At 39.6% G+C, this 27,522-nt stretch overlaps 1 protein-coding gene across 1 annotated transcript in view; it reads left to right on the top strand.

The window, feature by feature from the left end:
* The window catches only part of LOC139937716 (gamma-aminobutyric acid type B receptor subunit 2-like), a 42,554-nt gene that overhangs the window by 14,271 nt on the left and 761 nt on the right, over positions 1 to 27,522 (top strand). The window contains exons 6-16 of the mRNA XM_071933000.1: positions 11,653 to 11,850; positions 12,685 to 12,930; positions 13,510 to 13,594; positions 15,677 to 15,766; positions 17,360 to 17,510; positions 18,853 to 18,985; positions 20,178 to 20,291; positions 21,247 to 21,369; positions 22,429 to 22,606; positions 23,284 to 23,447; positions 27,371 to 27,511. Coding sequence (XP_071789101.1) covers positions 11,653 to 11,850; positions 12,685 to 12,930; positions 13,510 to 13,594; positions 15,677 to 15,766; positions 17,360 to 17,510; positions 18,853 to 18,985; positions 20,178 to 20,291; positions 21,247 to 21,369; positions 22,429 to 22,606; positions 23,284 to 23,447; positions 27,371 to 27,511 — 1,623 coding nt within the window. The remainder of the gene's footprint in view (positions 1 to 11,652; positions 11,851 to 12,684; positions 12,931 to 13,509; positions 13,595 to 15,676; positions 15,767 to 17,359; positions 17,511 to 18,852; positions 18,986 to 20,177; positions 20,292 to 21,246; positions 21,370 to 22,428; positions 22,607 to 23,283; positions 23,448 to 27,370; positions 27,512 to 27,522) is intronic.

Raw genomic sequence — 27,522 nt, 5'->3', positions numbered from 1 at the left:
GAATATCAGTAATATTCGTTTTAGAGCGGCAGCCCAGAGCACTTTGGTTAAAGGAACGAGGTACCAATATTTGAGTACAGGAACATTTAGTGGATAACCTGACATAGTCAGATATGGATGTCTGCCAGGGACCCCCCGCTGTGTGTAGCACGTGGACCCCCAACAAAGAGGCAAAATAATGGGCTGAATCAAACATTCTAGGTACCACATGAAATCAAGTGGAAATGGTCATTAACATCATGCTTAGTAAAAAATATCAACCGCCAGACAAATTGTCTGCTGCATTAGGCCTGCCAGACACCCCCTCCCCCAAATATTTAGTGTACAAACCTATGGGTTGAAATTCACCAGTTGTCAAATTACCTCAGATTTACATGAAACTTTGTTTAACTGTTCCACTATGGCTAAAATGAACACAAACCAAAAATTAAATCCATACTCCATATCGTTTCCGAGATACAGCCTCTTAAAAAATGCTAAAATCTCCCCCTTTTGGCGCTCCGCCCCCGAACGACCGCGCGTCGTGGTGATATTCTTTTCAAATGTTAAGAGCCCGTAATTTAATAACGACACCAGCTGTGTGGCTAAAAATTGTATGCTATTCAAGTTGTGGCCCTTGAGTCATAATTTGGCTGCACTGGGCCTGACAGACACCCCCACCCCCGGGGTAAAACATCGGAGGAACAACCTAAAACCAAATTGAAATTACCAATAGTCCTAATGCACAATTCTTAACAGAAGACAATATCAGCCGCCAGACAATGTTTTGCTGCATTGGGCGCGGCCCGACAGACACATATACCCTCCCCGGGTTAAACATCAAAGGAACCACCTGAAACCAAGTTGAAATGACCAATAGCAATAATCTTAATACAAGTGACAACTGCCAGACAGCAGTTTTGCTGCATTGGGACCGACAGATGCCTCCCCTCCCCCGGGGTAAACATCAAAGGAACCACCTGAATTTAAGTTGAAATGACCAATAACAATATTCTAAATACCAGTATCAACTGCTGCATTGGGCCCGGCAGACACCTCCCCTCCCCCGGGGTAAACATCAAAGGCCCCAAGTGAAATTAAGTTGAAATGACCAATAACAATATTCTTAATACAAGTATCAACTGCCAGACAACAGTTTTGCTGCATTGGGCCCGACAGACACCTCCCCGTCCCCGGGGTAAACATCAAAGGACCACCTGAAATTAAGTTTAAATGACCAATAACAATAATATTCTTAATACCAGTATCAACTGCCAGACAAGAGTTTTGCTGCATTGGGCCTGGCAGACACCTCCCCTCCCCCCTGGGTTAAACATCAAAGGAACCACCTGAAATTAAGTTGAAATGACCAATAACAATATTCTTACCACCATTATCAACTGCCATACAACAGTTTTGCTGCATTGGGCCCGGCAGACAACCCCACTCCCCCGGTGTGGCGGTTTCAACTTTCCGCCGTGTTCAGTTTTCCGAATGACCAAATACGGTAACATAGCGTCATGCGACACCTGCGCGCAGCAACCGAAAGAAGTCAATACTGTTATGCTTTACTGAGTCCCGGAAAACTGAATACGGCGGAAAACTGAAACCGCCACACCGGGTTTTACGCATCAGAGGAACCACCTGAAACCAAGTTGAAATGACCAATAACAATATTCTTAATACCAGTACCAATCACCAGACGAAAGTTTTGCTGCATTGGGCCCGGCAGACACCTTCCCTCCCCGGGTTAACATCAGAGAAACCACTTCAAACCAAGTTGAAATGACCAATTTACACTCTTCTTAATACAAGTATCATAACACGCCAGACAAAAAATTGGTGCATTGGGCACGCCAGACACCCCACCCCCTTGGTTTAAGAATATTGTTATTGGTAATTTCAACTTGGTTTTAGGTCGTTCCTTTGAAGTTTAACCCGGGGTTGGGGAGGTGTCTGCCGGGCCCAATGAAGAATCATAAAAATGTCTGGCGGTTGACACTTCCGTTTGTATTAAGAATATTGTTATTGGTCATTTCAACTTGGTTTCAGGGGGTTCCTCTGATGTTTAACCCGGGGGGGGGGGGGGGGGGGGAGTTTTCTGCCGGGCCAAATGCAACAAAACTTTCGTCTGGCAGTTGATATCTGGCAGTTGATACTTGTATTAAGAATAATATTGTATTGGTCACATTTCAACTTGGTTTCAGTGGTTCCTCTGATGTTTAACCCGGGGAAGGGAGCTGTGTCTGCCGGGCCAAATGCAGCAAAACGTTCGTCTGGTGGTGATTGATACTGGACGTCAAAGAATAGTGTTTGGTCGTTACTTGGTTTCAGGTGATTCCTTTGATGTTTAACCCGGGTAAGGGAGGTGTCTGCCGGGCAAAACATTTGTTCGGCGCCTGATAATGTCTTGTGTTAAGAATAGTGCAAAAGGCCTTGGTAATTTCAACTTGGTTTTAGGTCGTTCCTCCGATGTTGAACCCCGGGGGTGGGGGTGTCTGGTAGGCCCAATGCAGCCAAATTATGACTCAAGGGCCATAACTTAAATAGTATACACCTTTCAGCCGCAAAGCTGGTGTCGTTATTAAATTACGGGCTTAACGTTTGAAAGAATACCACCACGACGCGCGGTGTCGGCCGGGGGCGGAGCTCCAAAAGGGGGAGATTTTAGTATATTGTAAGAGGCTGTATCTCAGAAACGACATGGAGTATGGATTTAATTTTTGGTTTGTGTTCATTTTAGCCATAGTGGAACAGTTAAACAAAGTTTCATGTAAATCTGAGGTAATTTGACAACTGGTAATTTTCAACCCATAGGTTTGTACACTAAATATTTGGGGAAGGGGGTGTCTGGCAGGCCTAATGCAGCAGAAAATTTGTCTGGCGGTTGATTTTGTTTACTAAGCATGATGTTAATGACCATTTCCACTTGGTTTCATGTGGTACCTAGAATGTTTGATCCAGCCCATTATTTTGCCTCTTTGTTGGGGGTCCATGCGCCACATGCAGCGGGGGGTCCCCGGCAGACATCCATATCTGATTATGTCAGGTTATCCAGTAAACGTTCCCGTAGTTAAATATTGGTACCTCGTTCCTTTAACCAAAGTGCTCTGGGCTGCCGGTCTATTTACTTTATCCATCACAAATCTATTGCCATTATAATATATTTCAACCATCACAAGTTATACCTTTTTACAGCGCAAAAAACACATCGCATAACATCCTGTCAACCCAACATCGAAAACAGTTTTTATATAAAGACCCTTATGAAAGCCGTGCATTCAGACACAGTTTGCAAATTGAGAGTGGCGTTTAATCTTTGTACCCGTGCTTTTTCCACATTTTTGTATATTATGTTTGCCATCAGTGTTCTTACACATTTTTCGAATGTGCCGTAGGCCTAATTGACATCAGAACAACAGTATCCCCAAGTGTCACTTCTTAAAGGCACTGGACACATTTGGTACCTACTCAAAATAAATGTTAGCATAAAAACCTACTTGGTAACGAGCAATGGAGAGCTGTTGTTAGACATGGTAGAAACAACACTTTTATGCTTAAAGGAACACGTTGCCTTAGATCGGTCGAGTTGGTCTTTGAAAAGCATTTGTAACCGTTTGTTACGAAATGCATATGGGTGGAAAGATGTTGTAAAAGTAGAATACAATAATCCTCACAAACATTCCTCGAAATTGCGCGGTTTTCCTTTTACCTCGTCGACTAACACGGTCAGCCATTTATGGGAGTCAACTTTTTGACTCCCATAAATGGCCGACCGTGTTGGTTCGCAAAGGAAAGGAAAACCACACATTTTCGAGGCAATGTTGTGTGGATCATTGTATTCTACTTTTAAAACATCTTTCTAACCTAATGCATTTTATAACAAACGGTTACAAATGCTTTTTATAGACCAACTCGTCCGATCCAAGGCAACGTGTTCCTTTAATATTAGTTTTAGCAATTGCCAAAAATGTCCAGTGCCTTTAACAGCACCGTAGTTTCCGTTTGCATCCGATCGTCCGCATGTATTTTGATGATATGCCACTATTTGTGAGATAGTCTGACTTGGAAGTAAAAACACACATATGTTTACTGCGTGTGTACAGATTTTATCAGAACCTTGTAGTGTCATTTGTTGTGTCTACCATGACCCAATTTCTCAGAGCAGGAAAAGTAGCTAAGCATAAACAAATTGTGCTTACCAAATTAAGGTTACCAGCCAAACTCCTTAGTCACATTTGTGACTGGTATCCTGCTAATTTCTACAAAGCAGAAAATTGTTCAGAAATGGTTTCTGCTTAAGCAGTTCTATTATGGGCCCATGATCTCAAAACGGCTTATGGCCTGTTTTTGTTTTTTAATAATAAAGGAATTAAACGCAATGTAGAAATTATTTGGAAATATATTGGCCAGGCATGGGAAATCACGCTTTGGTGGGCAGAAAACTAGGTCATGCTATAAATAGCAGCAACAAAATAATATCTGAACGTCATAATTAAACTGTGGGGCACCAATATCATCAATCAACAGGTTGTGGCTTTATTAATTGGCCAATATAGTAGCGGTGGTCTTAACTAACGAGCCTGAAAACACGACTTTAAAGGAACACGTTGCCTTGGATCGGACGAGTTGGTATAATAAAAAGCGTTTGTAACCGTTTGTTATATATTACATATGGTTGGAAAGATGGTTTAGAAGTAGAATACATTGATCCACACAAATTTGCCTCGAAATTGCGCGGTTTTCCTTTTACTTTGCGAACTAACATGGTCGGCCATTTATGTGAGCAATTTCGAGGCATGTTTGTGTGGATCATTGTATTCTACTTTTAAAACATCTTTCCAACCATATGCATTCTGTAACAAACGGTTATAAACGCTTTTCACAGACCAACTCGACCGGTCCAAGGCAACGTGTTCCTTTAAAACTGCGCGCGTACATTCTAAAAACAGTTAGATTTTCAACACATTTTGACTTTTGTTACTAACAGTTTGTGTAACCTTAAACATGTTTAGATTCTCATGTGAGTTTGCACGCTAAAAATGATTTGAGCAGGTGTCAAAAGCATGTTTATAGCATTTAAACAAGTTTAAAACGTGGGTACAATATGTGTTTAAACTCCCAACACTGATTTTACATTGTATAATGATTATTTTCCTTTCCTGGTTTGAATGTTTTCCCCGTAGGTAGCATTCGAGGTCCTAATATAAAATTTAAGGTCAACTGAGTTTTGATTTTACTTTCAAAAGTGTTTACTTTTCAAAAGTTGTTTCGTACTGGGGGAACATAAGTGTCATGGCGGTGATTCGAACCTTGGCATTTCAGTGACTCGGCCGTGACAAAAGCGCCAGCCAGCTTGATGCTCCAACACACACTGCTCGCACGTCAGTTACTATTTATAGATATCACATTAATATTATATCTGTATACCTAAAATTCTAAAAGTTTTAAATCAAAATCATCCAGGTCCCACTTAATGATTAATTTAAAATTATGAAACCACACCCACCTAAGAAAAAACCCATAATAAATTATTTAACATGGAAAGGTTTGCAGTAACGCCATAATGACTATCTCTAAATGAGTTGACGTTTCGATCAGTATGCTCTGATCGTCTTCTGGAGAAAGCATGAATTAAATAATAATATAAGTTTGATTTTAAATTTTAAAAAGCTGGTAAGGCTTATAATAGATTCGAGAAAGTCATACTGGCTTTCTTTTAAAGTAGGCCTACTGCACGATCAAAACCAAAGTACAAACAACCTCCAATTATAAATAGATTAATCAAAACTAACACAAATAAGTGTCGGATCCAGATATTATCCCACGTCCATCAGCAATGTATAAACAAACAATTTGCATGTTGCACGTTTTTAGTGCATTGTCTGAGGGCAATATGCAAAACATGTGTTTTCTTTTCGATGAAGCACCATCTGTTAAAATTCGTTCAGAGAAAGAGAGAAACAAACACCCCAACCCAAAACAATTGGGCCATGCAACTTTAACAATACTATTTATGCTATTTTATTTATGGAACCATATGCCTCACAAAGTGAACATAACCAAGCTCAAGCCTGAGGACTCTGTATACACAAGTGTGCTTGCAATGTGGACCAGAAACACCAGGGTTAAACCCCTACGCTTATGCCCCTTTCACACGGGAGTAATTGAGCCAGGGTCCCTTGTAATTTGTAGCAGGGTGTAAATAATGGCTGTGTGTCCAGGGTCCCTTGTAAATTCTTGTCAAACATTTCTACATAATTTTGCCGTGTACTACTTAAAGCTTGCAAGCCCGAGGAAACATGGTGAACAAAGGTGCTTGCTGCGTGAACCACAAACAACGTGGTCAACTTCTATTCCCGGGGCCTATTATTACAAATTCTAGAAGAGAAAACCCAAAACATTTTGGAAATTACTTCACAAGTTAAAGGCACTGGACACCTCTGGTAATTGTCAAAGACCAGTCTTCTCATATGCATATGCATAAAATAATAAACCTGAGAAAATTTGAGCTCAATGGGTCGTCGAAGTTGCGAGAGAATGGAAGAAAAACACCGTTGACGCACAAGTTGTATGCTTTCAGATGCTTGAATTCGAGACCTCAGCTGAGGTCTCGAATTCAATTCAAATATTTTAGAGAGAAATTACTTCTTCCTCAAAAACTACGTTACTTCAGAGGTAGCCGTTTGTCACAATGTTTATACTTTAAGAGCTCTCCATTGCTTGTTACCGAATAAGTTTTTACATGCTAACAATTATTTTGAGTAATTACCAATAGTGTCCATTTCCTTTCAAGATCACATAATACTTGGCGAAGAGCACTTGAGAGCTGTTAATATTATAAAACACTGTTATTATCGATCTGATTTACAGTATTAATTTTTTGATATAGAGGTATTTTTTGGTACATTGTTATTGGATTTATGGAAGATGAATTTTGACAAGATTTTGTTTAGAAAATGCGACTGTCAAGATAACGTACGGATCGGACAGGGCAGTTTTTGATTATAAACGGAACTACATTTTTATGTATTTTATCTGACTTGCTCTATTATAGAGGCAGTATATGGAAGTATACGAGGCATGCCATTTTCTTAATTTAAATGATTCACTTGATTTGATTATCGGTAGTAAACCTTGACAATATATATATACAGAGAGAGGCCAAGTCGAACCCATAGTTCATTTGCAATGTAATTCCACTGTCGATAGAAATAACATGGTCTTGTTGACAGTGTACGATGTACCGATGCTAGGCCACTTGGGCTGTTTATGCTGGTTGCGCGGCTACAGCCGAGTGCGGTATATACACGACCGATTGCGAATACACTGGAGTGCGTTTCGACTGAGGGACTCTGATGGTTTGAAACACTTGAGTACATGAGCTTTTTTTCTTGAGGACATGAGCTAAGACATTAAGACATTCTATATTATTTAAAAACCCGAAATGTGGGGCTGAATGGATGGGTCAAAACAATTTCGAAAATAAATTTAAATCTTGTATCATTGACTATTCTAAATGACCCATATTAGCCCCCAAATCCCCACATATCGTTGTACACACTGATCATCACACTTGCCATGATATCCTAAGCTGGACCATACCACACACCACAGAGGGGTGTCAATTAACAGGGATGTGTTCAGGAGGGACAGCAAGAACGCAACACCCTTTGTGTGCAAAATCGGTGTGTAAACTGTCATTGGTACAAATTATAAATTGTAATAAAAAATAAATAAAAAAATAATACAGCCAGGCAATGCCTTCTTTCTTGACATGAAAAAATTGAACAAAATGCACCCGCCAAATCCTCTTAAGGACACTGTACACTTTTGGTATTTTGTTAAAGACCAGTCTCCCACTTGGTGTATCTCAACATTTATGTACATAATAATAAACGGGTGAAAATTTGACCTCAATTGGTCATCGAAGTTGCGAGATAATAATGGAAGAAAAAAAAAAAAACACCCTTGTTACAAGAAGTTGTGTGCTTTTAGACGCGTGATTTGGTCTCGAAATCAAATTCGTGGAAACATACTTCTTTCTCGAAAACCACGTCACTTTATACTATCAACCTCTCCCCATTGCTTGTTACCAGGTAAGGTTTTATGCTAATAAGTTTATTTGAGTAATAACCAATAGTGTCCAATGCCGGCCGGACGGACGGACGGACGGACGGACGGACGGACGGACGGACGGACGGACGGACGGACGGCAAGCAGGCAAGCAGGCAAGCAGGCAAGCAGGCAAGCAGGCAAGCAGGCAAGCAGGCAAGCAGGCAAGCAGGCAAGCAGGCAAGCAGGCAAGCAGGCAAGCAGGCAAGCAGGCAAGCAGGCAAGCAGGCAAGCAGGCAAGCAGGCAAGCAGGCAAGCAGGCAAGCAGGCAAGCAGGCAAGCAGGCAAGCAGGCAAGCAGGCAAGCAGGCAAGCAGGCAAGCAGGCAAGCAGGCAAGCAGGCAAGCAGGCAAGCAGGCAAGCAGGCAAGCAGGCAAGCAAGCAAGCAAGCAAGCAAGCAAGCAAACAATCAATCAATACATGGACATGTAAGCACCACACTTAGACTTAAAGCAAATTTATATACAACATTCAAAACATATCATTTTATAATCGTGGAAGCATCTGCTGAAAACGTGACTGAAATACATTGCACCAAAAAGCTGCCTTGCTGTAGATTCTAATCATTTGAGCAGAGTTGCCTTTGTTTACGTGAAAAGACAACCAAAAAATCACCAAGAAAAAAACTCCAATATAAATAATAAATAACGGCACAAACAAGAAAAAATACGAAAAACTTTCAAACCAAAACCTTTATTTATAGTTCCAATTTGAAAGCTCACTGACTATAACGTGCGCAACACAAGACAATTTCTCAAGAGAATGAACTCCTCTTCCGAAAAATCATAAGTTGAAAAAAAGAAAATAATCCAGCACTCGGTAAAAGCTCAGAATTCCATGGACCTTCAACACCGGATTTCTCGATAAGTCGGACCAAGATATTATCAGCGGAGCTTTTCTCTGAAATAATATCTTTTTGCCCTCTCTGAGTGGTTTAGCGTTTAGGCACTCCGCTTTAATGTATGATCTAATCGGAAATAAATGGAACGATAAGAGTTAACAAATAAAGAGAAGTCGAAGGCTGCATCAATTAATCTTTTTACATTAACAGAAACAAACAGAAATCTATTAGGTGGGGCTTTGAAGATACCGCCGCCCTTCAATGGCACAATAGCCTTACTCGAAAAAAAGAAGAAGAAAGTTCAAGAAAAACAAGTATCAGAAAACGGGATGAAAGTGTAAAAAGAGGCCGACAAAGTATGAATTTGAATCTTTGGAATGAAATACATCTTCTCAGTTTAACCAGAAATGATCTTAAGAAAACATTATTTTCGAGTGAGGCTCTTTTACCACGGAAGGGCCGCCCGGTTTTATTGAAAGAAGAAAGCATTCATCAATGTTTTGCAAATGAAAGTAAATGCATTCCGCTCTGCTGTTCAACAAACACACCATAATGGCAGACCTGAACTAAGCCAATTAAAAATCATGCGGTCTCGTTTTATGTGGAAACTTCTCAAAACCTTGACTTTTTTCAAGGATGTTACGATAACCAATGACGCTCATGGCGCTGTAACATACAGTATTTCCTACTATACAAGATTGGACTACGTTCGAATCACGAAACCTACTCCTTTTACACATAATAGCGAAATATGCTGCAAATCAAACTTGGAACACCGGGCGAACCCCTTCTCATTTCGATAAATGCACTAGGTTCTTTTACGTGCGTTAATGCACACCACATGGGACCAACGGCTTTACGTCCCATCATGACAGTCAAGTTGGTTTGATATTGGATATTGAACATTCACATAGGTTTCTACAGCGAATATTAATGTTGCTTTTATATCAAATAAAGAAACTTTTCTACAAGGCGGACATTCACTGTACAAACCTGTTCAATATCGAGATATCAAACTAATTTTACTGTCATTAAGTTGGTTCAAACTATTAGCCGATCATGAGAATGTTTAGAGATACCAGCAGCTGTTGAGACTCTTTGGTATAACCATAAAGAAGGACTCATATTTGAAATGTTAAAGTACAATACTTTAGTAAACTGAACATTACGTAAATGCAAAATGCGTTAACTTTTACGACATTCGTGTGTAGGCCTACTCCTTTCGCAATTCAGTCCGACTGTTTTGCCGCCCATATCATCTGAAGCCGAACTGATAGCGACTCGGGAAAGCTTAAGGTGTTCAAACATGTAAATGCATAATATAACAGAAAAAAAAAATAATAATCTTGTATGCACAATAAAGTGCTACCCCCTTAGTTTACCTTTCCGGGTGTAATTTTTATATACAACATATTTTTAGACACGCAAAACCAAAACGAATTTCACTGTACAAATATTTGTTTTTTACAAGTGACAATAAAACATTTTCTATTCTAAAGGCTGACCATAAAGTGAGGTTCATGCAGAATTTCATCATGTTTTCCACATGCATGCTTTCCCAGCGTATGTATGGCGAGTAGCTTAAATACCTCATGCCTGTCTCGTCAGATTTATGAGCTATCGGAATTGTGTGAGCTGTTTTTGGGATGGATGGGTGTCACTTTTTTAAGGCCCATTTTTTGTGAATTTTTTTATGGACCGTCTTCCTGGCTAAAATGAGGACGCCAAAGTAAACTGTGTCGGATTATAACATTTACTTTATTGTGTATAAGTTTCTTGACTGTTCTCGTGAGACTCTTTGACCGAAGTGAGGAAGGATTCTAAGTCTGTTTTTTTAATTCTTAAATGGACTCAATAGCCGCAGTATGACAGTATATACCCAGCACATTCAATCCTTTTCTTCAATGTTTAGGCATTAATATTTGGGATTGGTGTCATTTTTTTTCTGAGGTGTTTTTAAGGAATTTTCTTCCTGGCTCAAATGAAGACAACACAGTAAAATGTGGGTAGATGATGTAGTTCGTTTTTTTTTGCATTATCAAGTTTCATGACTAAGTTCTTATGAGACTCTGTGCGGAAGGGTTCTAAATTGGTTTATATTACGTGAATATACATAGCCGTAACATGAATGTACGCAGCACACGTATTGGTCTGCTTCAATGTTCATCTTATAGCCTTGCTCAAGGCAGTCGAATTTTTCACTCCGAAAAACAAAACAAAAAACACGCCGCTGCAAAAACCCACCTTTATACACTGTGCGTAAAATGTGTGTGAGTAACCACATCGCACGACACGACACGACACCACACCCCTTGTACGCTATCCGCATGCCTACGGCCTCCGCATGCGGATAAGTGGTACGAGTGCGGATGACTTGTGCACAGTAGTCATACGGTGGGCGTTGAGCGATGTGACAGTGTATACGGAATTGGGTCGTGCGCTGTGACTGTGACGCTGTGTGAATACGGGTGAGTTTACAGCGGCGTCTTTTCGGAGTGAGTAATGCGACTGCCTTGAGCAAGCTACTTAAAGCCAAGCCTTACCGAACCTAAAACGTATCCGATTTGGTCAGATTAGCTGCTTCACTGCGGCTAAACCGGAAAACAGGATCGAGCACACAAGAACACCAGTGCTCTACCAAACGCTATATAAGTTTGGCCTAATCAAACGCTGCTATAAGAATTGCACTTACTACATCTTTTTTAATCTCACTAAAAGGTATATCGCCTGAAAGCTTACGGCCCTCAAATAATCTGGATTCTGAATGGTTGGATCAATGACGCTTGGTGGCGCTATGACTCCTCCAATAACTCCACGTGCACACCAGAACAACTGGAAAAGGTTTTGCAATACCACCTTGCACTCCATGGGTTCTACCAAGCTGCTGACGTAGATAGGATCGACTTCGGAGGAATAGTAAGAAAAAATTGACGTACCTTTTGATGTTAGTTTTGCCCTTACACCGATTTGTGTTTGCACTGTATACTCAGAAACAGACCTTCTCGAGGCATATTTTTTACTCGCGGGTGGGATTCGAACTCACGACCTTTGTAACTATAGAACAGTGTCTTAACAGCTAGACCACCAAGATTGTTTGGTAGCTGGAGCAAGTTCGAATCCTATATTTGAAAAAGATATTTTTTTTATTGCAACGTAACAGCCCGAGTCTTTGCCAACCAAGTTTTGAAAAGTATGTGAAGCCATAAATGCAAAGCAAAAGCAGACAATCACAGTTTGTAACAATGTTACACACAAAATAGTGTTCAATTTGTATGGAAACCAAGCAAAAAATCACGAGAAATTTATTTTTTTTAATTGAAAGTTTGAATTTGGTCACCCTACATGGTTTTGAAGTTGTGTGTCACCATTAAAACATTGAAGGTTTTGTTTATAGGATTTGAAACTTTGCATGGGTGGAAGTAGACGAGAGGTTTGCGGTAACACCATATTAATATCTCTGTTGAGAAATGTTGGTTCTGAATAGAACCGGTGGGTAACGGTGGTTAACGTTTTGTTCACTATGCTCTGGGCCAAATTTCACAAAGCCTATAAAGCACTAAAAATTGCTAAGCACAGACGAATCTTGCTTAAATGGATACCAACCAAAATTCCATAAAGTTTACATTTTTGCAACTGGTGCCCAACTTATTCTTTGCTAAGCAACATTTTCTACTAATAGCAGCTTTATAAAATTGGGCACAGATCGTTTTCAGGAGTATGCTCCAATGTTCTGTTTGTTCTTTAATGCAGAAACCATATCCAGATCAGAAAGCGTACATAGAGTCACTGTTAGTCACGTCAGACTATAGTGCCCGCGATGTCCTGTCTCAATCGTACGATAGCATGATGGTCATGGCCATGGCACTCAATGCATCCGTAGAACACCTCGCCAAGATGGAACCGCCACGCTGTCTGCAGGACTTCCAATACGGCGACACTGCGATGCGTGAGGTGATCATGCAAAGCGTACGCAATGTGCACTTCTACGGGGCTACGGTGAGTTACACTTATGCCTAGGCCAATATAACTCATGTTAGTCCCATGCTAAGGCCTAAACTTACTCCTTATAGTCTACCTTCTTTATAAACCACGCCTTTTAAGCAGACAGTGTGGCTACGACTTTGTTATCAGTCAAGTGGAGACTCTTGAACGCTAGGTGGCAGCAGACTTACTAGGTAAATTTCCATTGGTTAAGTAATTCTGAGAATGCACACGCTACAGAAAACAATGGATGTACCAAGTAAGTCTGCTGCCACCCAGCGTTCCAAAAGTCCCCCATAGACGGTACATTGATAGACGGATGAACACATTGAAAGTTCTGCATTTGCCTCTTATCATTCTTTGATTGTATCGAGCAACTCGACCCGCTTCCACTTGATCCAAAGATACTTCAAAGGGGCTGTATCATCATGATTTCGTGTACTGACACACACAGGCCTGCTTAACAATGACGACACAACCCCTTTAACATTACTTTGATGCCCTAATTTTCTTATAAATAGGTCACTATAAGTGTATAACCATCTGCTTCTTGTATTACGCTAAGTTTCAAATAATGTGTCTTTCCAACGGCAGAGTCAAGTATCGGTGGACGAAAACGCAACGAGGACCAGTGAATCTCTACGTGTCGTGGTCAAACAACTCCAGAACACCACCGAAGGTATTTTCCCGCCCACCAGTCCACCCGTGACTTTTTTTTCTGCGAGTGTTAATAAACACACAGCGCAGGGAGACACGCATGTTTTTTACAACGTACATCACATGGGAAATCAAATTCACATTATTTGTTCACCACTAGAAAATCCAATAAAACCGCGCATGAGGGACGACAGAGTGGCGCCAAAATCATTGCTTGATACACTTTGCGGATGAGATGGCGCATTTTGATTCATTTCATACACAGGCGGTGTACTCTTTATGACGTCATAGGGCAAGCTGTTCTTGCTAAAATCAAAGACAACACCCCCTTCCCCGCCCCCTCTCTCTCTTTCCGTCGCAAAAGTAGACTCTGTTCTTGTTTGCTGCACTTTGAGGGACTGAGTTCGATAGGTTGTCGTTAGTGAGCATAGAATGATGTGAGCTATTGAGTTTTAAAGTCCACCTTTTGATACACAGAGTACAATATTTTACACAGTATACAGTAACACAAATCGGCTTTGTGCTTAAACCTACATTTCCCTTGAAAATTCCAGTTGGTTGATCCTTGTGTCACGCTTGAACCGCAAACACTGTCAAACTCCAAAGCCGCTTACCATTAGGAAATAGCTAAATAAACCTGCTTGTTGACAAGGTTACATTTCTCGTTTTGCTTAAAATGGCGTAAAAACTCATGCTAAGGAAAAACATGCAATCATACCATTGTTATCTTCTGTACAATGTCGCCAACAAAAGCTTCATGTAATAATAAAAACATATAACATGTCTCGAGAAAAATGCAGTTTGTTGGGCCTTCTCTTCAACTTAAACCAACATTGAAGTTAAAAACCACTCCCTTTAAGCTTGGGACTAAAATCTAGTCCAAGATGATTAATTTAATTGTCATCCATCAGATATAGACCTACCCCTATCCTGACTAAGCAAAGCAACTAAACAGCAAACTCTTAAAAATAACAGAGATCTGCTTTTGCATCGCCTAGCACCACACTTAACATAAGGGCACTTCTACTTCTACTTCGCTACTCGGCAAAGTCCCATGATGGGATATCACGCCAAGATTACGCACGCGTTTGACCGATGAAGCAACTAGGGTAGATTAAGAGTGAATTTGAACTGGGAGAGCGGGGCAGTGACAACAGGCACTGGAAGAATGTTCTATGCCGGGGTAATTCTTGGGAAAAAAGAGTTTTTGTAGATGTTGGTGCGGGGAGAAAAGAGATTATATTTCAGTGGATGGTAACTGCGTGTTGATATACCGGGGGGAACAAGAGACAGAAAGTTGAGTGGATTTATGGATGGTAGCTGGTTGTGAGAGATCCGATACATCATTGTAAGACTGGCATTTCATCATTGTAAGACTGGCACTGGACACTATCGGTAATTACTCAAAATAATTGTTAAACTATAAAATACTTCAGGCCCGAAGCATTTCAATGCAGCTGAAAGCACACACATTTTTGTGAAACTATGTTTTTCTTTCATTATTCTCTTGCAACTTCGATGACCAATTGAGTTCAAATTTCACATAAGTTATTTATGCATATTGTTTGAATACACCAAGTGAGAAGACTTGTCTTTGACAATTTCCAATAGTTTCCAGGGTCTTTAAATGAATGGGGGTTAAGAAAGAATAATTTAATAAAGCGGGACTAGAACCCTTCAAAAAATTGAATTCGTCTAAAAGTCTAAGATTTCTCATCCCTGTGTGATTAGTCTTTGGCAATAATTATTACCAAAACGCGTCCAGTGATTTTAAATATCAGACAATACTGATGCATACAGTCTTATACATTACCCCATTATGTTTTACTACCTCGTGCATGCTCTCGTTTTAACGTCTAATGGACTTTACAAACTCGTCCACTGCGGCGTATTCCTTTCTTTTTATCTGGTCGTAAATGCACTCAGCAGCAGTAATCATATTTTATTATCATGCATCATTACAAGAATCTTATTGTCACTTGCTTTTGTCACGTTTTATTTGTCCATTATCACCTCTCCCCTGTATACCTTACATGGAGTGTAAATATTAAGGCGGGGAAATTATATTTGCTTTTTTCTTTTGTTTATTCCCGCGCCTTTCTAGATGATCTGATGAAACACGTGCTATTGTTCGTCTCCGCGGACGTGGAGACAAGCTTTGAACGCATCTGCAACAATAACTTCATCTGGCACGGTTTGTTAATTACATTGACAGTGAATGTAGGCCTCGTCGCACGAGACCATTTTTTTTACAGGCGACTATAAGTGTACTACAAAGCAAGCAAAAGGAGCACTTTGGTTTCACAAAAAGATATTTTTTTTTCATCGAAGCGGTTCACTAGCTTATATTGTATATTATGTTAAAATTTGTAATGCGAATTACTTTCTGAAGGGGACATTTTCTGAGACCTAGTTGCTTGTAATTATTGCATAGTGTGACGTGGCCTTGTCGAGTTTATTAAAGAATTAAAAACTATGGCAACGATTCATGTATTGCTGGCTCATGGTTTTTAACCGGAGTGAACAACATTGGTTGAGAGAGAGAGAAAGAAAAAAAAATCACAAATTCGCAAATCACTTTACATGGTATACATGTACTTGTAAAGATGGTCACGATGAAAAACGTCCATTTAATTATATTAGCTTGGATTATTTTTTGAGAAAATGAGTAAGATGTACCATACAATGTAAAAGGTTTAGGGATGGGTAACGTTTTAACATGGGCTATTATATTATGGACAAGTATACAGCATCGAACAACAATGTTGAATCAACGATGTAGAATGCATTTTGTTTTTTACCAATGGGTAAGCTAAAAAATATAACCGGCTATTTTTTCACGAACGGGTTTAACCCCCTTCACAGTCCGTTAGGATAAGTCACGGATATCATTCCCTACGAGCCTGACTGATAGAGCAGAATGCACTACATTATCCTAACTTTTGACGAATCAATATAATGGGCCTTGCTCTATTAAAGGAACACGTTGCCTTGGATCGGTCGACATGGTCTTTGAAAAGCGTCCTGTAACCGTTTGTTATAAAATTGATATGGTTAGAAAGATATTGTAAAAGTAGAATACAATGATCTACACAAATATGCCTCGAAATTGCGTGGTTTTCGTATTAACTCGTCGACAAACACGGTCGGCCATTTATGGGAGTCAAAAATTTGACTCCCATAAATGTCCGACCGTGTTAGTTTGCGACGTAAAAGGAAAACCGTGCAATTTTGAGTGATACTTGTGTGGATCATTATATTCTACTTTTAAAACATCTTTCTCACCATATACATTTCATAACAAACGGTTTCAAACGCTTTTCTTAGACCAACTCGTCCGATCCAAGGCAACATGTTCCTTTAAGGGCACAAGTGCCATGAGCAAGTTTCGAACCCAAATAACATAAGAACTTATGGCTATTCATTCTGCACATTAGAACTGCCATCCTCAAAAATGTCCACCCCCCCTTTTTTTTTAAGGATTCCCTCTTTTGGATCGATTTAGAAGAACAAAATTACCCATTGAAAAGCACTACGACAGTGAGAATTCTAATGTGCATAAAATATTATTTGCGCCCCGGTAATCTAGATCGCTCAACCACGATACGCCACGTTTACAATTACATTAGTTTATTAAATTTTACTGTTTACCGGTTAAATATTCAAATACACTTGGTGTTTGAAGATCCAACTTACAGTAAATTTGACGATCAATAGCCAATCAGAGTCAGCCAACATGAATAATTAATTCTGATTAATTCAATACCTCGTTTGTTCTGATTGGCAGGAGAGAACATCCCCGTCGACGGGGTGACGATCAAGGAACAAATCATCGTCAAGTCTTTGAGTCTGCGCATTACAGTCATCGTGTTAGATATGGTTGGCGTGTCCATAGCCCTTGTGTTCATTTTCATCAATATACGGTACAGGAACAGAAAGTAAGTTTTAAAATTGAGCGGTTTGTGAAACAAAAAACGGAAGAAAAGAACAGTTTAGATAAGACTATTGTCTGGCCTTTTACCGTAAAATTAGCATAACTGTTATTTTATATACATTCATTCATTCATTCATTCATTCATTTGTTTTTTATTCCAACTTGGAACACACCCCTTAACAGCGGAGTTGTCATGTAACAAACACCAGTAACCGAATTCATACAGCTGATCACAAAAAGAAGTTTAGCAGAAAGCCCACAGAAAAAGCAAGGGTTGAACTTCATATAAAGTATAAGGCAGGGTGGGGAGGGGAGGATACAAACAGGGTACATTTTAAAGACCAACAATCGCTTCTTTTGAATAGACCTCATGCATATGACGTCATTTCAGTAGGGCGCCCTCACCTAGAGGTCAAAAGGAGGTTGTTCACAGTCTATTAGACTGTGCAAGTCTCGCGCGGATTTGAACTTCCGGGACCATTGTGGTCCCAACCTTATGGAGTTTTACGTTGGGGAGATTTTGTTTCGTCCATTACTTTAGTTTAATACAGTTTATGACCATAAAAATGACATATGTTGTTAAAAATGTAATTCTAATTAACAACATATATACAATTAAAAATACAGTCAACATAATAACGAAGAAAAACCGATATTTAAACTTGACCTCAGGTCAGGTTACTTGTAAAAAATTAAGAATTTGTGCCCATCTCCGATCACGAAACTTACGCAGACGCTTGTTTTGGCTGCGCGGGGTGGAAAGCCTTTTCATTGGTCGCTTAGGCGTCGGCTTCCTCTTTAAACTGCGTCACGCGTTCATCTAACGCCCTTGCGACCATCGTGCGTCCGCGTATAAACCAGCTTTCAGTAGTTTCGCATTCGGGCGTAGATTTACAAAAGGGGTTTCAAACATTGATCTCCATTATACTGTCAGTATAATGGAGATCAATGGTTTCAAAACATTTAAGATCAAACAAACATCCTTGTCCCAGAGTTTTACTTTTGTCTATACATAGACTTTAACCGATAATTGTGTATTTGTTTAAAAAGCTAAAACTAATTAAAACAAGCTCTAATGGGTATTTTTGTTGTTCAGATTCGGCATTAAGAAAAAATTAAAGCAAAGATTTGATTCATAAAAAAATTAAGTTCTTCAGTTGTCGTGTTTTCTCGCTCCGGTGCGCGCGAGACTTGCACAGTCTATACTGTGCGCCGCGCGTACACATCTGTGCGTCTCGATTGTTTCGTCACCGTTTTTCCTCTAAGATGGCGGCTGGATGACGTCAATGCATAAGGTCTATTGTAACGTCTGTTGTGTCCGTTTTGTGTTTGTCTCGTCTCTGTAGGGCAATCAAGATTTCCAGTCCACAGATCAACAATCTAACGGCAGTGGGCGGGCTTCTCCTATACAGCTTCGTTGTCATGAACAGTATCGATTCTTCGTTGTATGGGGAGAGAACAATACTCGTCCTTTGCCATGTAAGTAACAGTTTGATGAGATATTAAAGGCAGTGAACACTATTGGTAATTACTCAAAATAATTATTAGCATAAAACCTTACTTGTTAACGAGTAATGGGGAGAGGTTGATGGTATAAAACATTGTGAGAATTGGCTCCCTCTGAAGCGCAATTGTTTTCGTGAAAGAAGTAATTTTCCACGAATTTGATTTCGAGACCTCAGACTTAGAACTTGACGTCTTGAAATCAACCATCTAAACGCACACAACTTCGTGTGACAAGGGTGTTTTTTCTTTCATTATTATCTCGCAAGTTCGATGACCGATTGAGCTCAAATTTTCACAGGTTTGTTATTTTATGCATATGTTGAGATACACCAACTGCGAAGGCTAGTCTTTGACAATTACCAATAGTGTCCACTGCCTTTAATTGGTAACGAGCAATGGATAGCTGTTGATAGTAAAACACATTGTGAGAAACGGCTCCCTTTTTAATCAAACGTAGTTTACATGAAGGAGAGGTAATTTCTCACCCAAATATTAAAAAACCTTTTAATAAAAGCACACACTGCAAACAAAATTTCTTTCCTTATTTTCTGGTCTGGTCTTTGACCATTGTAAAAGGTGTCAAGTGCCTTTAGAGGGGTTTAGACAGTATCAAACCAGATTCTTTCCTCCATCTATACGGCAAACTGTGTATATACAAACTTCTTCTTTTGAATCTTCCTCCTGCAGCCAATGTTGCCAATGTTAGTTTTTCTTGAATAAGCGACAAGGGTGTCTTTCTTCCATTCATAGGGACTTTTCGTTTTCGACGACGGATGGTTCTGCGACGGTTGTTCAGCTAAACGTTGTCGTTTTCAGCACAACGAAGATTCATCCCAAGTACTGTCGTAGAAATTGAGGGACGACCGTCCTCAAAGCCGACGCATGCGCAGATGACGCCAAATGTCATCTTTACCGTCGCAGAACCATCCGTCGTCGAAAACGAAAAGTCCCTATTATCTCGCAACCTCGACGACAAATTGAGTCAACAATTTCACAGATTTGTTATGTTTTGCATATGTCTTTGACATTTACCATAGGTGTCCAGTGTCTTTCAATCAGTGGGAAAGAATCATACAAAAATGGTATCCACTATTTGATAAAGGATACCGTTTATGAAGTTTATGTTGTCCCTTTGTATAGTTAAATGTTTTTTTTTCATCGACAGGTATCGACGTTTCTTCTGAGTGTCGGTTTCTCTCTTGCTTTCGGTGGACTTTTCGTGAAGACGTTTCGCATCCACAGCATCTTCACAAAGGCTGTAACTCGACTCAAGAAAGTGGTTGGTATTTAATTTGTCTGTGACAATTTTTCCGTGTCATGACCGAGCGTTTAAGCGCACTGGACTCTGATCAGCACAGAGTGTGGGTTCGAACCCCGGCCTCGACACTTGTGTCTTTTAGCAAAACATATAACACCTTTACTGCTAAAAAACATTTTTTTTATGCCCCTATATTTGTATCTGCGAAACGTTCTGTCAGAATTTTTCTCAGATTCTAATTGTGGACTATTATTCCGGCGTGTACATAACTGCTTCGGGGTTTACGGCGATATCTCAAAAGAAAAAACGATACTACTTTTTGAATTTTTTGTTCTTCATATTTTGGTTTTCTCGTATACATTTACATATGAAAGGGCCTATAGATTAAACCAATTAATTAGATTTTACGTTCACTTTAAGAGTCTGCTTGTGAATTCGTTAAGCTGGTCGCCGGTCCAACGTTTGGATTTGTATAGACGATGTGACCTCTGACGTCACTAGAAAACCATAACATGATTCGCGCGCATACCGCCGGGCAAAACCTTTGTGTTTTGGCAGCCAGCTAGAAAGTGATGCAATCTTACCATGACTACGCGTCTTTTTGCCCGGCGAAACATGACGTATACAGTGTCTTGTCAACAGAGGGCGGTTCGAATGTAATAATAGGTCACATCGTCTATATGTATATATTATCAAAAATAATGTAAAATAATGTCCTCGCCGATCGCTCAAGCGCTCTGTAGTTCTGACAAGCAGAGGGGTGGGTTCGAGTCCCGGCATCGGCACTTGTGTCTTTTAGCATTACACATATGCTTTGGAATTTTACTGTGTTTTTGCGCATTGTCTTTTTTTTATTTTTTTATTGAGAGATGATGCCACGTTTTTTTTTTTTATTCCCTATTCTGTTAGAATTCTAAAATATTTAAAATATTAATCTAAACTATTGTTTCTCTCGATTGTACGCAACCCCAACTAGGAGCTGCCCGATACTCGTCTCATAATGTGGGCGTTTATACCAGTGATTGTAGACATCATCCTCATCACATTGCTTATTACATTGGATGAGAACGTCGTAGAACGAGAAAAAGGAACTGCACTGGTAAATTTCCTTTCCGTTTTTTTAGGGATGTGGGTCTACTCTTATAGGATTTTGTTAAGAACAAGCGTCTTCAATCTTGAACGAAAACCGTGTATTTTGAAAACCCCTAAGAATGCACTATGCTGCAGGTCTAGTATGAAGTGAACATCTATTTTAAACTTCACAGTTGATTTGAACAATTTCTCCACTTATTCAAATGTTCTGAGATTCGATCATTATTTTGTCAAATTATTTTTGCTAAAAGAATTAGAAGAAAAGAAAAAAGAAAAAATAACTTTGGAAAACTTGCTGTTTAACATGTGTTTTTATTTCCAAGTGCATTATCTGGTGAATCGTCTAAAGACACTGGACACCTTTGGTAATTGTAAAAGACCAGTATTCCCACTTGTTTTGTCACAAAATATGCATAAAACAGCAAGTATTTGAATATTTGGACTCAATTGGTCATTGAAGTCGCAGAAGAATAATGATAGAAAACACCCCGGTTGCACAATGGTGTGCTTTCAGATGACTAATAAAAGGCCTATGAGAAATACCTCTTTCAAAAAAAAAACAAAAAAAAAAACTACATTACTCCAGCTCTCCATTGTTCGTTACCAAGTATGTTTTCATGCTATAACAACTATTTTGAGTTATTTACCAATTGTGTCCAGAGCCTGAAAGTTACGGCTGGTAACATTAAAGACATTGTACATTAATCATTCCACTGTTTCTTCCAAGTACGATGACCTGGGGGAATCAAAGTGACTGATACCCAAGGGGATATAGGTCCTTGAGTTGCCCCGTATGGCCTGAAGATACCTGTGTAGTTAAGATGTTGAAATTGAATACATGTAAAGAATAGATATGGTAGAAAAATCCGAAATCAAGGAACAAACCACGGAATCGGGTAGGGGCTTAAAACTGGCAACGCAGCAGTCTTCTTAACTAATCCAAAGACCAACAAAACTATATCTGTACCAAAGAATTTGTTGAATTTGTTGTACAACACAAATAAAACATTATGATATTGAACTTATAACACCAACATAACCTTCCGCTTACTATTTGTGCACACAGGAAGATTCATCACAACCCGAGAGGGAGATCTTCTTAGTCCCCGTACGTCAATACTGCACGTCTAGTAACCAGTTCTACTTTGTGGTGGCGTTGTACGTTTCTAAAGGCGTTCTTTTGGTGTTTGGGATCTTCTTGGCGTGGGAGACCAGACGAATCACTGTGGCTGAATTAAACGACAGTGAGTCAACAAATGTGCATTAAATTTGCTTATTATTAACTATTTTCTCATCAAGAATTCATGAAATAAAACTATTTTCATATGAATTTATGAAATAATGGAACTGGATAACCTTCTAAAAGGGCTTGTATACGTTTAGTAATTGGAACCACCTGTTTGTTGTAATCCTATATGTGTAGTTTTAACCATAAAACTTACCTGTTTTTGAGATAATGCGGTAAATCCGGAGCGGTAATATTATGTAAACGCAGGAATATTAATCTGCTATGGGAGACTTTTGGGACGCTTGGTGGCAGCAGACTTACCAGGGTAAAATCCATTGTTCTCGGTAATGTACGCATGCTCAGAACTACGTAAACAATGGAAATTTACCTGGTAAGTCTGCTGCAACCTAGCGTTCCAAAGTCCAATTGGAATACACAATCTGAGAAATGCTACCGTCAGTAACGATTCTCATACTGTTAATATTGGGGATAGGAAGTGATATATGTGTTCATAACCACATCACTTCGAAATGAAAGTTTCTTAAATTGCATTATACTGTACACGCTGCTGTACTTCTTACCAAGTAAGTTGCTATTACCATTAATGTTCAGAGTCATTACCAAGCATATACAGATCCTTTTAAGGATCCACACACTTTGTTTATCGGCTTGTTCTTGTTTTTTTTCGGACAGGTAAATATCTCGCAATGTCTGTTTACATCGTTGCATTGACTGTGGCCATCACACTACCGACTCTGGTATCCGGAAAATATGACGTCAACTTTGAATACGTCGTTCTCAGTGTCGCCGTAATCTTTGCCAACACGACTGTTTTATGTTTGGTGTTTTTACCCAAAGTAAGTAAAGCAACAACTCTACCACGACTCTTGCGTCGGAAATCGTATCCTTAATTTGCAACATTTTAGAACGAAATGTATAACTCCAGATAGTATCACAACATAGGACCAACGTTGGGCCTACGGAACACTTTCATTGGACCAACATTGGCTGTCAACATTGGCCCAATGTACTTTTGCTCATCGGCATAACGTTGGGCCAATGTAAAAGTTGGCCCAACGTTGGCCCCACTAATAATCTTTATGTTGGCTAAACATTGCCCCCAACGTTGAGCCAACGTATCATTATTCAAAAATATTGACTTTGAGTTTATATTTCTGTTCATGAACTGAATGATCTTTACGATTAATTCAAGTAGTTAGAGTCTGTGAATATCTACTTATCGGTTATAATATTTACATGTAATTCACGATACCAATAACTAAATACTTTCAGTTTTTAAAATGGTTTATTCGTCCGAATAAAGCCATACGGCCATGATACATACATTTTATGCAGTAATTTACAGAAACTTTGTACAAAGTAAATAAAAACATAAACACTGAAAACTTTTTAGAAACTTAGGGTAAACCTAACATTCTACAAAACGAACAGTAAACATAACATTCATCAGAAAACAACTCAATTCAACAAAATTAATCGAAAGCACTAAAAACAGTAGTCAATAACCCTTCACCAAAAAGTTCATTGTTCGTGAGTTCACAACATTAATCAAAATCATTCCCTTCACCATTATGAGTTCTCAATTCGACAGTCGAATCCCATCACCAACAGTTCATTGTTCATGGGGTTTTGCAGCCCATTTCATAGAATAACTGGTTGTTATCCCAGACTCCTAACCTGCTTATCCGTCGTTTCATCTCCATGTTACTCCAAGTGCAGACTTCTCGATATGATTCTGCGGGGATGTGTTTTTTGAAGTATTTCTTCAGTCTCTTTCTCTCCTCTGGGTTGTCCGTTTCGTCTCCGCTGATTGAGTCGGAGTTCACTGGTTCCCGGGTTTCTCTGTATGTGCTGTCCATTGCTTGTGTCTGTTCTTGTTGTTTTGAAGGTCCAGGCTGAGGTTGTAGTGGTTCTTTTGTTATGGAGGGTGCGTCAGGTTTGTTCTCCCTTTCGTTACGTCGTTTCTTTCTCTTGAGTCTCGGTGGTTGTGGCGGTTCCGGTTGTGTCTGTTTTTCTTCTTCGTCTTCCCCTGAAGATTGTTCAGAAAGTAATGGTGACTTCTTGACTCGGTTAGCGTAGGTGTGCGGGCATAGTTGCGTCGTGTGTTCAGTTGATTTGCAGTTTGTGCAATCGGATGGCTGCGGGCAGTTCTTTCTCATGTGTCCATATTGTTGGCATGAATTACACCTGATGTTGGGGCAGGTGGCGGCCTTGTGCCCCTCTTCTGAGCACTTTCTACACGTTTCTTTCTGTCCTGTGTACTTGACAACCAGTTGAAACCCGTTCACCGTGATGTACGATGGTATCTTTCTGTCTATCTCCATACGTAGGTGCCGGTTGCCGTTTTCCCAATTCCGATGTTGCTGCCAGTGTCCTCGACGGATGGCGTGAACCTCTCCGTACGAGGACATGACGGCAGCGACGCTGGTGTCTTTCATCTCAAAAGGTGCGTACATTACTGTTACGTAATGCAAGTTCTTGCCGGCAGGTGCTGTGTGTACGGTGTTTTCCCCGATCTTCAGCTCCGTTGTCATTAGTGTCTCTGTTCCTTCTGCGGTCTTTGTGGTAACGATCCATTTCTTAACGGCCACCTGCTGTACACACTGCACATCATCGGTCAGGGTGGTCTCTACCAAGTCGCATACCTCGTCATAGGTGGCTCTTTCGTTTAGCAAAAGTTCAACGCTGTGATTTCTCTGCATCTTGAACTCGTGTGCACTATCGGTTCTCACTCGAGTTATAGGGGTTTAAAGCCCTAAGCATGATCCTCAAGATGTTGAACGTTCTCCATACAGGTCCACTGAAACACTCATAGAGAAAGTGTACAGCCACATAAATACTAAATACTTTCTACACTGACTACGACCGATAGTACAGGCCTATAAATCCTTCTGCATTGTATGTTCAGGATCCAGGATCCATAGACTTTCCAGTCATGGTTTGTTTTTTAATTCAAACTGTGTACTTCATATTTAACATGTTTGAATTACAAATGTTTGTTTGTACTTTTGATGTTCATATTTTCTTACAAAAGAATTATACACAAAAATACACAAATTTGCCTTGGATAACTTAAATTCACCCCAGTTGTTGTGATATTATCAAAGTAAATATTCACACAATTTTAAGCCCCGCCCATAAATTTGCATTCATGTCAATGTATTGGTCCAACATTGGTCCAACGTTGGCTCAATGTTGGCTCAATGTTGGCTTAACGTTTAACGTGATCGTCTAATTGATATAACTGTATTGTCGGTATTACTGGCATTTGACTGTCAACTTGTCCTATAACTAACAAGCAAAGATATTTAATCTCTTTTATGACCAGACACACTTAACCACACTTTGGTCATATCCCCTGACTCATTTGTCGTAGTATGATTCTTGTTATGGTTGACGACGAAACATCAGACCGCCGACCTAATTCCAACATATAACTGCGCGACATTTCAAAACAACTCCAACGTTTTCCATTGGAAAGCTTTGTCGGTTTGCGAAAAAAAAAAAAAAAAAAAAAAAAAACTAGACATGATTGCATTTTGATGATTGCATTTGTGCACAAAATGCATAGCTGTTTCGTTAGTAACATTTTCAAATTTCTCAACTGAATTGAAATTTTATTTATATTCAAAGCAGTTATGACCAATCCTTTTTATTATTATAGATTATACCATGTTCATTTAGCAATTAATGACTTAAAGGTGCAAAAAAGAAAAAAAATCATATGATGACGGCATCATGACGTCATTTCACAATATACAAGAACTTGCCTATATCTAACAACCTACCAGGTTCCAACTTAATCGCAAAATTACTTCGGGAGTTATACGACTTCAAAAAGTGCACCTTTGTATTGAACCGCAATGAATCGCATTGTCAAACCTGTGCCACAAGATGGCTTTTAGATTGTGAAAACAATTAAACACTGACGAAGTAATGTAATTTGTTCGTTTTTTTGCTATAAAATACCCCCAGGCATTTAAAAAGGCAAAAGGTGGTCGCGTGTTGAGATACCGCCTTAAAGGCAGTGGACACTATTGGTAATTACTCAGAATAATTATTAACATAAAACCTTTCTTGGTGACGAGTAATGGGGATAGGTTGATGGTATAAAACATTGTGAGAAACGGCACCCTCTGAAGTGACATAGTTTTCGAGAAAGAAGTAATTTTCCACGAATTTGATTTCGAGACCTCAGATTTAGAACTTGAGGTCTCGAAATCAACCATCTAAACGCACACAACTTCGTTTGACAAGGGTATTTTTTCTTTCATTATTATCTCGCAACTTCGATGACCGATTGAGCTCAATTTTTCACAGGTTAATTATTTTATGCATATGTTGAGATACACCAACTGTGAAGGCTAGTCTTTCACAATTACCAATAGTGTCCTCTGCCTTTAAAATCAGGAGGAATTATGTCCATGCAGGAAGAAATATCCTCATATGAATACACACTTTGAGAAGAGCTACTTTGACATCACCTCGAAGTGAGATGCTTTTAAAAAAGCTGATATAGGCTTCTAACCCCAAAACACCTGGCTCTTCTTTCTTAATTTTATTTAGTAAACATTGCCTATAGGCCTGTCTATTTTACTTGGCAGTGGGGTGGCAATCGGCGGTTGCGGTTGCGGCTGTTGCGCTAATTGTGTTGCTAATGGCAGTCTATGCTTCAACACGTGTTACCATGGCGATCAAGCCATAGCCCCAACCATAGCCGCTAACTTATATCCTTTTTGTTTATTGTGTCTTTTTCAAGATGATTCTGTTTTGGAGGACGGATGACAAGAGTCTGTCAATTACTATGATGAAACAGAATGGCTTCGTCAGCAGTACTGTCAGATCATTCGGGTTGGGTGCCGATTCGCGAATGGACAGGTTGACTCTGAAATTAAGAAAGGTAGGCCTACA

The sequence above is a fragment of the Asterias amurensis genome, chromosome 5 (assembly GCF_032118995.1).
Source record: "Asterias amurensis chromosome 5, ASM3211899v1".
In the NCBI taxonomy this organism is placed as follows: Eukaryota; Metazoa; Echinodermata; class Asteroidea; order Forcipulatida; family Asteriidae; genus Asterias; species Asterias amurensis.
This window is presented reverse-complemented; position numbering and strand designations above follow the sequence as displayed.